Genomic DNA, 14,928 nt, shown 5'->3' with positions numbered 1-14,928 from the left:
GCTGTGTTGTGTTGTGTTTTGCTGTGCTGTGTTGTGTTTTGCTGTGCTGTGTTGTGTTTTGCTGTGCTGGTAAGGGTATGTGAGGGTGTGTGTGAGGGGGTGTGAAGGTGAGGGTGTGAGGGTGAGGAGGTGTGTGAGGGTGAGGAGGTGTGTGAGGGGTGAGGGCGTGAGGGTGAGTGTCTCCAATGAATGTCACTGCTTCGCCTTCTTTGAAAATGTTCAGTGCTGCAAATAGAGCATGCCACCGTAATTATCACAGCATGAGGCCCCAAAGTGATAATTATCACAGCATGCAGAGAGCCGCCCCACGCTGCTGGAGCACTCAACTGCACATTAATTATAGTTGAGTGCTCCAGCAGCCTGGGGCGCCTGTTGACATGCTGTGATAAGTGGGTCTCATGCTGTGATAATTGTTGCAGTGCCTGAGGAAGTGGAGACTCCTGCTGGGATAATTGGTCTTGTGGCGCCTCAGGAAGTAGAGTTTCATGCTGGGATAATTGGTCTGGCGGGCTTGCAGCGCCTGACGTCCAACAAACGTGCACAAGCTGCTCAACCTTGAAGCTCGTTCACAGACCTGGGTCGGCTCGTGCCCAGGTCTGTATCGGGCTCGTTCACAGCTGTTACTCCCTTGACAGGGAGGAAGGTGACTATAGTCTCGCTGGCGGGAGCGCTTCGCGCTCCAACGCCAGCTCGACCTAAAAATGATTATGACCCGTCTATGAAAAACCATATAGCCGCAACGAGAGGGACTTGTTTTGAGACTATGCGTACCCTCAAGAAAGTCTTTCCTTAGCTTCCGGCTCGGCTAAGAAAATGCTGGTCCGGGCGCTGATTATCAGTCACCTGGATTATACCAATGCCTAGCTTGTGGCAGCTAATGACACACTTAACAAAACTTCATATGCCAACTAAATGTACCCTGGACTACAACTTGCTTTCTTTATTAAGTTACCATACAAGGTTCTTCTTGCAAAATGTTTGAGTAGAAACTATCAGTATCTACTATTTTAACATATCTTGGGTTTGTCTAAAGTCTTGAGCTGTCTGATAAAGGAAAGTCTACTTGCCAATCAATCAAAGAGGGAAACATTTAAAGAGTTGTGGAGGACAAACACATAGAAAGAAAGAGGGATACCTTTTCCTCTGCTTGATGCTTTTCCAGCACTGACTTCACCAGAGTCAAGGCCCCATCTACACCCCAATGCTCGCGCTGAAGCTCCTGGGAGCCCTCGGCAAACGAGAGGTCGAGGCCACTATCTGCCTCGCCTACTAGCACCTGTAGAGACATAAGAAGAGGCAGGAAAACTGGTTACCATTCAGCAAAGTAAAGGAGTGAAAACATCTCCATCCCTCTTTTCAGCATACACCCTTTTCTGGAAAAACTAAATCTTTCAACTGCTCTTAGTTCCAATCCTATTGACTATGTGCCTGTCCACATTTTCTCAGGCTCTGTCTCAGTACCTGGATAATGTCCTTCAGTGTCTGCTGGAGTGATAAGGCCTCTTCTCTGGCAGTGGCTGACAGGGAGGTCTCAGACTCCAAACGGCTCACCTCCTAGGTGGGGCAGAAGGGAAAATATGAAATTAGGTCTACTTTTTGTACTTCACATCAAACCCCTTAGAGATTTATCATGCTGCATGGCTTCAAGCTCCTAAAACATGCTAACAGTACAGAGCCTTCTGACCTCATTTTTGGTCACTTACAAGAAAATCAATTCCAGCTCAGGAACATGCTTCCTTTGACTGGAGAACAGCATACTGCCTGGGAAAATTTAAGTGGAGAATTGACATATCCTTGGTCTCAGAGAATGAAATTATTCTGATTTTCACATGTATGCTGAAAAAATTGCAGAAAGAAGAAGGCACCAACCTGACATTTACAGCAAATAATATCCCAGCCTAGCAGGAAAAAATGTACAAAAAGGTTATTCTGCAGGTTTTCTGTTTTAACATAAGTGCAAATTGGTTCTCTTGACCTTCTCAGCAGGGTCAAATGCCTTAAGAATTAAGCAAGGAGGAGGAAACTGCCCCCATTTGACATTGTCAACCCCAATTTTGTTTGCCTGGAATGTGATGCAGTTTTGACAGAAGTGTATTGGCTTCCTGCTAGCCAGGCCCCCAGTGCCAGATCTTATTCCCTAAAACTGTTTAACTGCTCCCCAATTGGCAATACCTTTTGCTCCAATGTAAGTCTATAGTAGATGGTACCCCAGGTACCCCATGAGTACTAAATAGGGCCAGAGGCCAACAGCATGTATTGTGCCACCCAAGGGACACCTCACCCCACTCATGCAAACTGCCGTTGCAGGCTGCAGACAAAAGTGAAGACACAACATGGCACACTTCCTGTGTGCTATGGCCGCAGACACAGCATGAAGTATATGTAAGTCGCCCCTACAGCAGGCCTTATAGCCCTAAGACAGTGTGCATTATATTACATGTGTGGACATATCTGGAAGAGCAGATATGCCCCTGTGATTTCTAGGTCGATTCATAGACTTTGCAAGTAACAGGGAAGCCATCAAAAGGATATGTACTCGACACTGGTAAAAACAATGGCTTCAATAAAACCAAGGCTGTTCTGTATCAAACATAACGTATTAATAAACCCACACTGATTTCAGTGATGGATTTCTTAATAAATGCACCTATAGGGTACTTAAGAGGTACCCCCTGAAACTCTACTAGTCCAGTGGTGTGCTGGCTGACTGATACAGTCCAGCCTGCCCCCACAGACGTGCTTCTGACCCCCTAGGAGGTGAGAGCCCTGCTCTCAAAGGTCAGACACAATGCCTGCTCTGTTCAAAGCCTTTGCTGCCTTGGATATGCGATTCCGGCATTCCCCAGACCTGAGAGATGTCACTCCCTGCCCTGAGGCCCATTTGGCACCAGGGTAGGCGGAAATTGGTATGCGAAGTAGGCGTGGAGCACACCCTGGTCATTCACACCCCTAAGGTAAGCTGTCTGATGTTCCCCTCTTTAGGAACATTCTGCAGTCTTGGTGATGGCAGAAGTTTGGAAACTTGGACACGGATATGCCCACTCCCCACAGGAAGTAATCATATAGAGGGCATAGTTATCCCAAGAGTAGGTAGTCATCCCAAGAGTAGGTAGTCCGTTGGCTATTACTCACCACTCCCCTAACGCCCCAAAATGTAGTATTTGGGGGGAGGGGGCTCCCTGAATCCAGAAAGGCAGATTCCGCTGACTATAGAGAAGAGGAGGACACTGAAGAGCCAATCCTAGTGAGAACAGAAGACTGTTGCGTACTTTTGGTGCCAAACACTACCTGCCACACAGAAACTTGACAACTGCAAAGACCTGACTCGTCCTGCAGCTGTGCATCCTCCACAAGCCCCAGAGGGTTACCAGCTCTTCGCCCAGCATCTCCCCTGGTCAGTGCAGTCAAGGAGGTCAGACACCAAGACCTCCATGAGCCTTCCTGCACCAATACCTGGGGTACCGGAACCTTGCCGCAAACAACGCTTGTTGAAAAGCCTGGACTCCAATGACATCACAGCCGTTCACCCGACAAGAGACATCAGCACCACAGAGGCAAGGACTGATAGTGGCCCAGCTGTCCTGTTTGTGTCCCCCTTGCTGGCCCTGACTGGCAACCATGAGAGCCAACCAACTGGAAACCCTCTGCACCCGAGCCGCCCGATCCGGGACTAAGTAAAAGGCTGCTGCCCCGTGCTCCCAAGACCTCATGACCCGAGCCCCCCGTTAGAAGCTCAAAAACTCATCCCCAAGTCCCCCTTTGTCTTCTATTTCCAAGTGACCGCCCAACCCCCCCCCCCTTCCCCTCCTACAGCATCGCACGCAAGGCTACCAACCCATCCAGCAGCTCTGCAGACGGATTTACCAGGGCAGACAAGACCCATCTGCCGGTGGAACTTTGGCACTTGTCCCTCTACTACCTCATGACCGAAAGGGGTTCCACAGAAACGCATTGCAAGTATATGTATGCAGTGAACGTTCTTTCTCCCATATGTAAGCGCGTGAAAGCAATAGGAGAGTCTTCCAGAACTTACGAGATCTTACCAGCGAAGGAATACAGGTTGATCTCAAATGGAGGCTGTAGGACAGAACAGACGAGGCTCTTCCTTCTTTCGATCCAAGCAGAGTAGGAATATGGCAATATGATTTTAAGCCACCAAAAGGAACTTATGCCTATATGTGACCACCCCCACCCCCGCCCCGAAAAAGAATGCATTTTCTTATTTATTAATGTGTATGGCAACAGCATAAAGGATCTGCACGAAGGGAAATCTGCACCTCCGCTTCTACGTTTCAGAACGCACCAGCATGTCCATGGTGTCCAGAGTGTCTGTCAGTAGTCTTGTTGCCTCCTCCTTCTCTGCATTTTGTGTCTGTAGCTGGGAGAGTGAAGCGGACAGCAGTGCAACCCTTGGGAGGGAGACAGAGTGTTAGATGCTTAGCATGGCCAAATCGTTGCAATCTAGCCTTAGGAAGTCACCAGTCTTCATTCATGGTTTTGAACAAATTGCACCCCTCCTAAAACCAGGTCAGTAGCTGCCTGTCATTAGACCTGACTGGAGTTTTCTCTCACTTCTCCTACTATACAGCAGTCTTTCGGATCTATAACTTAACCCAACGCAATTCTGTCCCCTTTTCCCCATTTCAACTTTTCTATGCAGCAGCCAACTGCAGGACAGCAAAAGTTGGCTGTTCAACCGACCCACACACGTCTTCCTTCCATTTCATCAGGCAGTATACTCCCTTCAACCCTAATCTTGCCCTCCTCCTCCTTTCTGCACACATGGTGGCCTATGTTTGCCGATCTGTGTACAAATAGGCTCCATTGCTCACCGGTCTTCAAGTGCTGCCTTGTCAGCCTCCCCTTTGAGCTGTAGTTGCTCAATTTCCTGGGTCTTACTCTGCAGCTTTTGCAGTAGTTCAGTGATCTGGTTGTCTTTAGCCTCGCTCTTTGAGATGGAGGTACTCTTAGAGTCTTGGAAACTTGCGTGACTTTCATTACTCAGGCGTAAGCAGGTGGTGAAGAGAACTCCAGAAAAGCGGGCAAAGTCCACTTTCACCTCCGAAAGGTCCCTAAGAAATTAAAAAAAATAAGCATTACTGCAGGGAAAGAAGCATTCAGCACGCAGAGCATTTAACACCCTTAAAAGCAAAGAGAATTACCCTGTTACTACCAAAACGGTAGCACTGCGGGCTCATCCCACTGTTTCTATCAAATTTGACTCCCACAATGGCTCTCTCTGAGCTGGACCATCTTATTACCTCACCGCGCCAAGCCAAGCTCATCTGTCCACTTCCACCAAGCACGCTTCTCCCAATATGCAAACCAAGCTGGACTCGTTCTCTTCATTCCTAATGCTTCCATGATATTTGCCTCCAACTATTTGGAATCATTCCATTGCACTAACCAAGCCGGGCTTATCCCACTGTACCCACCATGACTGGCTCATCCAACTGCATCCATTAAGTCTTGCTTGTCCTTTTGTGTCCACCAAGCATTGACCGTCCAACTGTATCCACCAGGACGGCTCATTCTACCATGGCCACCAAGCACGGCATGTACTGCTGTGTCCACCTTGTATGGCTTGTAGTGCTGCATCTACCAAGCCAGCTTCATTCAAGTTTTGCTAATAGAATCTTATTTCACAAACGTCCACCAACAATCTGGTCTCACACTAAAACTACTATTAAAGGGAGCCAGGGGAGCATTTACAGCAGTGCACTTTTTCCCGTTTTAGGTCTTGCTGTTAAACCACAGTTTTTTTTGGTTTTTTTTCTCCAAAAACTTTTATTGCACCTTTAAGATCACACAGCTGTTGGCCTACAACCCATCGGGCCGGCCGCCATCACAATCTTGCTAGCAAACTGCGGTGAAATCAGACTAGGATCAGCAAGTCGGATCATGCATCGTCACGCAATTACCACAATTAAAAGGTACAGTACTGTTAATGATTCGTCCGTTAGCACATGTTCTTGGTTTTCTATTTTTTTAAACAAAAACAACACAAACAATTTGAGGAATCACAATATGGTCAAGCAGTTTGTTAGAAGGTTGCATCAACTAATTGCATATCGGTCCCTCCCCTGAGTCATCACTCCTGGTCCCATCATCCCCCCATTTAAACTTGTTCGTGGGATTAGTTTGGTTTCCTCGGACGCGGTTCTCCCGGTCCTTTATTTACCAACCCTCGAACCCTCTTTATAATGTTTTTGCGTAGGCAGTGCCCATGGACCCCCGCCCCTGTGTTCAGGATGTGTTCTACACCTCTTCCCCCTCCTCATCGGATAGATCTTGCTCATCTACTGGCAAGGGATCACAGATTTCACCTCTATACTCGTTCCACTTAGTCCAAATTTTGTTCCACTTCCCCGGGCATGCTCTGCCAGAGTACACTGCTCTTTCAGTCACCATGACTCTGTCCATGTTAAGGCACCATTGTGACTTCGTAGGGGCGTCTGCCGCCCCCCACTTCTGGGCTATGTCCCGCTTTGCTACGATCAATCCCACCGTGACCCAAAGACGACCATGCCTGGATAAATCAGTAGGTTCCCATACGTTCAGTAGGCATCTACGCGGGTCGGGTAACAATGAGACCTCCAGCGCTTGTGACATCGTGCGCATTATTTGCCTCCAGAACTCTAGGATGAGAGGGCAGTCCCAGATAGTGTGGTAAAATGTACCCTCCTCCCCGCACCCACGCAGGCAGTAAGGGTGTTGCGCCCTAGTAATGTGGTGTAGCATTGTCCTAGTGTAGTATGCCCTATGTAAAACTTTCAATTGTACTAGCCTTAGTCTTGCGGAGATGCCTACTTCCGTGGGTGATGCCCTCGCCTCGTTCCATTCCTGTTCGTCCATTTCACAAGTGTCACCCTCCCATTTCTCTTTCAGTAGGGCCAGCGGGTCCGGTAGATTATTTAGTAGTTTACGGTAAATAAGGGAAGTCGCATGGTCGGCCATAAATTCCGTGAGAAGGCGGTCTTCGAGCGGGGAAGATTCCGGCAACTCGGTGCCGGGGGGTATGACTGCAAGTAATGCATGGTGTAGCTGTATGTACCTGTACCGTTCTCTCTCTCCCATCTCGTATAACTCCCTCAACCTATCAAAAGGTATCACAACTCCCCTTTCCCAGAGGTCCCCCACCGTGGATATCCCTATAGTATCCCAGTATGAGAAACCCCTGCTGTTTCTCATGTTACCCAGGGCTCGAGAGTCCCACAGGGGCGTCATTTTAGTCAGCTTCCCCTTCCATCCCAGCGCAGTCGTTGCCGTATGCCACAACGTCGCTGTCAGTTTAGTGGGCCCCACCAATTTGCGCAGTTTAATCCTGTCATATAACGGAGCCAGTAGACTAACCGTACCCAATTGAGCCCTGTCTGCTCGAAAAGCCGGTTCATTTTGTGGAGCGTGCAACCAATGGTTGATGGGTTTTAGCTGCGCCGCCCAATAATACAATTTCAGATTAGGCAGTGCAATTCCACCATCATACCAGCCCCTATGGAGCTTGGTCTGCGCAATGCGAGGAGGAAGGTTCCCCCATAGCAGGGTCGAAACCAACGCTGCGATTTTCTGGAAGAGTCTTGGGAGTCCCCGGGTAAGGCGTATTTTCAAGTATATACAAAAATCGGGGGAGGGACATCATTTTGTATAATGCTGCCCTTCCCAGTAGCGTTAGGGGCAGTCCCGCCCAAAACTGAACATCTTGTTTGAGTCGCGCCATAGGAGGTCCTAGATTTTTATCCATAAATTCCGCTGGGTCCCTCGTTACATGTATACCTAAGTATTTAAAGGAGGATCCAGCCGCCCTTAGGGGGCAGTCCAACGATAGCGCTGGAGTCGGACCCTTCAGAACATACATCTCCGACTTGTTCCAGTTTAATGTATACCTCGACACTGCACCGTGTTCATCACAGAGTTGTAGGAGCGCTGGTATCCCTTGCTCAGGGTTAGTTAGGTAGACTAGCATGTCATCGGCATAGAGGGAGAGCTGGTCCTCCCATCCCTCCTCCCAACGTATCCCCGTCAGCAGCGGGGATGTCCGTATTGAGGTGGCCAGAGGTTCCAGGGAAATTGCAAAGAGCAATGGCGATAGGGGGCAACCCTGACGAGTGCCTCTCCCTAAATGGAATGAACTGGAGATATGGCCATTCGCTACTACCTGTGCTTCCGGGTCTGCATAGAGCAACTTAATCCAGGCAATGAATTTGGGGCCGAATCCCAAATGAGACAGGACTTTGAACAAGTAATTCCATTCTACGAGGTCAAAGGCCATCTTGGCGTCCAGGCTCAAGATAACCGCTTGTGTTGGTAACAAGTCTGCCCTAGCCAGCGCCCCATGTAGTCTGCGCAGATTCAGCGCCGTATTTCTATGTGGCATAAAACCGGATTGATCCGGATGTATGAGGTCCGACAGATGTGGCAGAATCCTGTTCGCCAATAGCTTGGCGAGGATTTTGGTCTCTGCATTAAGCAGTGAGATGGGCCGATACGAGGAGCATTCTTCCGGTGGTTTCCCCGGCTTGGGGATTGCTATAATCGAGGCCAATCTCTGATCTGGTGGCAGTACCCCTTTCTCTAAACAGTCCGTGAACATTGCCAGCAGATGTGTACTAAGGCTCTCCGAGGCCGATTGATACCATTCTATAGGTATGCCGTTCGGTCCGAGCGCTTTGCCCGGGTTTAAGGCATGTATAGCCCGCTGGATCTCATCCTCAGTGATGTCTGCGTCTAATTCTGTCGCCGCCTCCGAGGATAGGGCTTGGACCTCGATACGTTCTAAGGCTGCTCTGGCAATCTCAGGTGTTACCACGTGCTCAGGGGTGTACACTTCCTTAAAGTGGGTCGCAAGCACTTCTACTATGCGTACCGGGTTCGTGTGTAACACCCCCCCGGCTATTTGTTGGATTCCTCTAGAGCTTCACCCTTTCTGGAGAAGTGTGGCTCAGTGGTTAGAGGCGGCAGACCCGGAAGCTGAGATCAGCCGTGGACCAGGGTTCGATTCCCCGCCTCGGCGGGTCTCGGGCTCAAAAATTCCACGGACTCGACAATTCTCGCTCCGGTGCCTACTCGACTCACGGGGTCACACTCTGCGACTCTGGGCAATAGCTTGCTTAATCTCCACTACGGCCCCTCGCGGCGGGATGCCTGGCTTGTCACACTCTGCGACTCTGGGCAATAGCTTGCTTAATCTCCACTACGGCCCCTCGCGGCGGGATGCCTGGCTTTCACCTTGTGAATACCCTGCGGGGGTATCTCTCACAGGGGAATACCAGGACGGGTTCCCTAAGCAAGCGCCTTGAGACCCCTGGGTGAAACGTGCGCTATATAAATCGAAATACATTTACATTTACATTTCTTATCGAGCCAAGCTAGTATTTTGCCCGCCTTGTCCCCAACCTCGTATATCCTATTCCGGGTGTCAGCTATATGTCCCTTGACCTGGGACCGTAAATGGTCCGTGTAAAGCTGTTGTTGGAGGTTAAGTGTGTGCAACGAGGTCGGAGTGGGGTTCAGTTCATGTGCTGTTGTCAGTTTCTGCAGTGTTAATTCCAATGTGGTTAGTTCTTGTGCTTGTAGCCGTCTGTAGCCCGTGATTGAGTTTATAGCTTGGCCCCGTAACACTGTCTTGTATGCCTCCCATATGATTCCTGAGGAGCCCACTGAACCCGTGTTTTCAGTAAAATATAGTGTCGTCGTCTTTTTGAGTGCCTTGCGGACTTGGGGAATCTTGAGGTACGAAGCGTATATGGGGTATACCCGTGTACGTGCCCTCTCTCGTGTGGATATCGTCAGTGTGATCGGGGAATGGTCGGAGATGCCCCTCGGGTGAATGTCTATGGTGTCTACATGTTGAATGACATTTCCCAGAGCCAGGAGGTAGTCAATTCGTGACATGCTACCGTGCACTGCAGAGTGAAAGGTGTATTGTTTAGTCTGAGGGTGGGCGTGTCTCCATATATCGATCAGGCCAATAGCCGTCAGAAAGCGCTGAAAGCGGGAGGGTCCCCCTGTAGGAGCCGCTACCGGGAACCTATCTAATGGAGTGTCTATGGTGGCATTGAAGTCTCCCCCCAAGATAACATCTCCCTTAGGAAGGGTCAGCAAAAAGTCTGCTAGTTTTGGCAGCTGTACCGAGTGGAGCGCGGGGGGGATATACACAGAAACCAAATTGAGGAGCCGACCCTCCCATTGTCCCTGCAGCGCAGCGAAGCATCCCAGATCGTCAGTCTTAGTTTGTAGGGGAATGAACCTGGAGGACTTGAGGAGTAGGATGCCCGTTCCCCTAGATCCGGATGTGAATTCGGAGTGTATTGCCATTTTATATCCTTTCTTATCTAGTGCTTTGGACGCCCCCCCTGTTAAATGTGTTTCCTGCAGTAGTGCTATTGCGGGACGCTGCCTTTTCAGCGCAGTAAGCACAAGCCCCCTCTTCACCTTATCACCCAGCCCTCGCACATTCCACGTCAGTATTTTCAAAGACAGGTCACGGGGGCCTGGGTCAATGAGCGGTATGTCGTCCGCCATTCATGGGTATGAAGTTAATAGAGCAATCGACCAGACACATAGCATCAAAACCATCTGCACAGCCATACGGCAAACTGCATGGGAAACCCATAGAGGAGCCAGACCTACTGCGTAGATATCTAACCATATTTAAATCGACCTTGTACATCACAATTTTCCTCGACCAAACCTGTGCATTCCAAACAACTTCAAAACGTTCCCCCCCAACCCCCCTCTCCCTGCTTATCGGACTTCCAACTGCCCGCCTCCCCAACTGAGCAGAGTGCTTATCCCATCCCAAAACCAGAGTACTTGCGCGTAGGGGGGGAGAGTATCTCCCCGAGCAGGCGGCATCCCTGCTCGCCACCGGGGCAAATCAGGCCAGCGTCCAACTGCAGTCGTTAAACTTTTAGGTCCTTTGGCATGAGACAGCGGTCGCACCCGCCCGGACCATAGTCGGTCATTCTGTTCCACCAGTCTGCGTGAGGCCAAGGGTCGGCGAGCCACCTGCCCTTCCTCTGTCAGATGATTGCGACCCCGCCTGACTTCCATCTCGGCATCCATTATTTTCTCTGTGAGCTTTTCGGGGTCGGTCTGTAGCATGCCAGCCTTCCAGGCAGTCTCTTGCCGCATCCGGGGAATCGAAGAACCACACTTTTTTGTCAGCCACTACTCGGAGTAAAAGTACAGAAAAGAAGAAAAACACAAATATACATGAACAGCGATAATTCTTAAGAAACCCAGAAGGAGAAGAGCATGGAATAGGGCAGTTCTTTTTCCCGCAGCGTTTTTTTGATCTCAAGAAAAGTTCTCCTTCTCCTCGAGACCTCCGCCGTGTAATCTGGGAAGAAGGACACCCTGGAATTCTGAATCTGGATGGCCGGAGCAACTCTGGCAGCCTGCAGAATGGCGTCCCGGTCTCTAAAGTTAAAAAGCCGTGCCAGGATCGGACGCGGTGGGCCTCCAGTCCTCGGCTTTCCCCCTGGAACCCTGTGTGCTCTTTCCACGGAAAAAAAATGCGAAAGTCCCTTGGGCTGAAGGTGATTCTTTATCAGATCTTCCACATAAAGGTCCATTGCACCTGTGGTGTGCCGGAATCGGACCCCTAGAATTCGGATGTTGTTCCTCCGGGAACGTCCTTCCTGGTCGTCCAGCTTCTCTTTGAGTAGTTTATTATCCGCTTGCAGTTTGCCCATTGCAATTTGGAGCTCCGACACATCCTCGACCAGGGATTTGGCCACTACCTCAACTTGTTTGACCCTCTCAGTCATCTTTTGGAGGTCTGCTCGGATCAGAGTGACGTCGGTAGCCGTCGTCCCTACCGTTTCCTGCACCCGGGCCAAAGCTGCTAGGACATCTTCCAGGGTAGCTCTCTTCGTCCCTTCCGGGTCCGTCATCTTTCCCGTCGGCTTGCGCTGTTCTTGGGGGGGGGGGGCTGTTTTTCGAAGGCGAATTTGTCCAATTTAGCCTGCGTTGAACCGTGTCTGGGGCCTCTGTTCGACATGGTGGCCCCTCTGCGTTTGTGCGACTATACCATCCAGGGCGTGCCACCCGGCCGATGGAGGAGCAGCACTGGTGAGTCCCGTGCGGGAACCGCGGCGCACCACACCGCGTGCAATGTAGGTCACCCCCTGCACCAGTCAGTCCGATCAGGCTATTGCGTGGTCCGTCGGTAAGAGATGTGGCAACCCCATCCACTTCAATCAGGACATGCGGTGGGGTGCGTTTCACTCCTCCACCCCCGGGTCTCGTCACTGCGTGCGTCCCTCGTGATGCGTCCCCAATGAGTGGTTAGCGGGAGTATGGCGTCCAGTGCCCTCTGCAGTCACTTCCTGGCGCTTGTGTGTATTACTGTCCCAGAGCTAGCCCCAGAATTCCATCATGCATGGCATCAGCTGCAGGGAAGTCGGGCCACCGGTAATGGATGATGAGACGGGGGGGGGCCTCTCCCCTCGCGGTGCACAGCCCGTTGTATCTCGCACCCACCCGAGACTGTCCTCGAGGGGTTAGCTGGAATCACTGTCCGCCCCTCGCACCCCCGAATACCTCCTCCTCGGCGCTGCAGCCCTCAAGCGTCTGACTCCAGAGGCGCTCGATCTCGGAGATCGCACTGTGGCCCAGAATGGCGGCTCTGCCTCCAGCCACTGCTCCGCCCGCGGCTCTCTCAACCTGCTGCCTCCGCTCGCTCCTTCAGTAATCTTCCCTCGCCAGTCTTTCCGCTGGTTGTGGCAGCCGTTTCGGTCTCCGCAGGTCCCGCGGACGGATGACCGGCACTTCCGGTGACCGACTCCCGCCGGTGTCTCACTTCCGCCCAGGCAGTGCTCGCCGACCACTCCGCTGCTCCGATGAGGACAGCAGGCCACTCCCCTCGCTCTCTGTACGATCCGGCTGCAGCGCCGCCGCCGCCTCCAAAGCTGCTACGGTGATTGCCGCCCGGTCGCACAGCCTGTCCGCCCCGGCAGATCAGCAAATTCAACGGATTAATGCAACGGATTGCTAGGGGATGCCGCCTGATTACGGGAGCTCTCCTAAGCTGCGGCCGCCATCGTTGGCTGCTAGCCACGCCCCCGTTAAACCACAGTTTTGATGCTATTTTTCTACCTTATATGGTAAAACTGCATCACAGCACGATAGGCATATACCTTGTAAAACTAACAAAAGTATGGTGCCAACTAGGTGGTCATAAATGCATAAAATCTTTTGGAAACTTACTGCATATTATTCATCATTTTTGGTCCCAAAAATACTAAATAAGGCGGCAATACCCAGCAACAACAGTAATCCCACTACACGGTGTACACATAGCTTAATGAAGACCTCAATCCTATTCCAGTACAACCCCATCAAGGCACTTTAGCCAAACCATCAACACAAAATCATGCTTAACGGTATACACTGCAAGGAATTCAGGGCCGCCATCAATCTTTGGTCACCTAAGCAGTTGTCTATTCTGATATTTCTAACCGTAAGCATGCACTACACCCTCAATGACCCGCCACTGATCAACCCACCACTGACACAAAGCCAGGCTAATCCTGCCAAGCTGCCCCATGTCATTTTTTTTTTTTTTTTTTGAGAACCTTTATTGTCACTGCAAGTAAATACAAGCATGGGCCTACAACCACCCCGGCCGGCCGCTAGTCAAGTCGCAAGTACAGCAAATCAATGTAGAAAAATTCAGCAGCCCGAAAATCAGGGTGTAAGAAGTGTCCAGGATATAACTTGTAATCAAGCATACTGTGCGAGATTTAGGATTTGAGAAGGTTCATTTTACAAAAAAGAAAAACTCAGAATCAATGCCATACGGTCATACATGGTCCTACAATAGCAAGTATGAAACAGGAAATCCGCAAATAGTGCAAATACGTTTGAAGCATTGGGGGAAGGCACACGAATCAGGATAAATGTAAAAACAAACACGTTGCGTAGCAAAGCTGCACCCCACCCCTCAAGACGAAGCATACTGTAGGAAACACGAAAAAACGACGACACCAAAAAGGAAGAAAGACAAAGGGCCATAGAAACAAAGAAAGGACAAATTAACAAACCCCATCCCCCTACCCCCCACCCTGCACCCCTGCAGAAGGCTACGGCCTATCCCCCCCAGCAGCATGCCTGGCGCCCTAAATAAGAGACCCGAAATATAGAAAAAGAGAAAAAGAAGAAAAAGAGGAAAAATGTGGGGAAGGGCCATCGATCTGGCCACCCGGCTCCCCCCCCACCACCGCGCACAGTAAACATCCTAAAAGCAAGGTCAGAATAGCCATGGCAAACATGAAGCATCAATAGCACATTCAATAACATCCCCGCTGAGTGTCCCCCAAATCACAGTCAGCCAACAATAAGTTCCACCATGACCTAGACGGTCTCACCCCTGGCCTTTCCTATCAGTAGTACCAACATACGTCCACTTATCAATCGGCATACAGAGCAGTGTGGAGGGTCCAAGTGAGCCGGGCGGACCGGGCAGTGTTGTTATTCCATGGGACTTCAGCCACCAAAACCCAGCCGAGTATGTATGGCGGAAATCCGTCTGTGTCAGTATCGACCCCGAAAAACATCCTCCAGTCCGGACACAGTCTCACCAGCCAGGGAAAGAGAGTCACACCATCCGGGAAGCGCTGAAACGCCGCCGGGGCAGCCCAAACCATAGATCGACGTTGTTTCCCCAGCCGCCGAATAGATAAGTGCCCCGACGAGTCACTCACATGTACAACAGATCTGTCCAAAACGATCTCATGAACCGGGTCTTCCAGCGTCTCCACGAACATAGGAGTAGCTGGAGCACTCATCACTGACGCAGAGGCGGGCACATTGGCGCCTCCAGGAGATCGAACTATGCCCGTGTGGAACGGCGGGACAACAATGGCGGCCATCCTTCTTCCCAGATCCCGGGCGTCCCGGATCAGGGTCGTATGCAGGGTTGTT

At 50.7% G+C, this 14,928-nt stretch overlaps 1 protein-coding gene across 1 annotated transcript in view; it reads right to left on the bottom strand.

Annotated features, from left to right (window-relative positions):
• Positions 1–14,928, bottom strand: part of LOC144768081 (uncharacterized) — a 224,814-nt gene that overhangs the window by 174,022 nt on the left and 35,864 nt on the right. Inside the window, exons 8-11 of the mRNA XM_078651467.1 lie at positions 4,833–5,072; positions 4,304–4,409; positions 1,462–1,554; positions 1,136–1,276 (exon numbers count right to left, since the gene is read on the bottom strand). Coding sequence (XP_078507593.1) covers positions 1,136–1,276; positions 1,462–1,554; positions 4,304–4,409; positions 4,833–5,072 — 580 coding nt within the window. The remainder of the gene's footprint in view (positions 1–1,135; positions 1,277–1,461; positions 1,555–4,303; positions 4,410–4,832; positions 5,073–14,928) is intronic.

Source organism: Lissotriton helveticus, chromosome 7, assembly GCF_964261635.1.
Source record: "Lissotriton helveticus chromosome 7, aLisHel1.1, whole genome shotgun sequence".
Lineage (NCBI taxonomy): Eukaryota > Metazoa > Chordata > Amphibia > Caudata > Salamandridae > Lissotriton > Lissotriton helveticus.
This window is presented reverse-complemented; position numbering and strand designations above follow the sequence as displayed.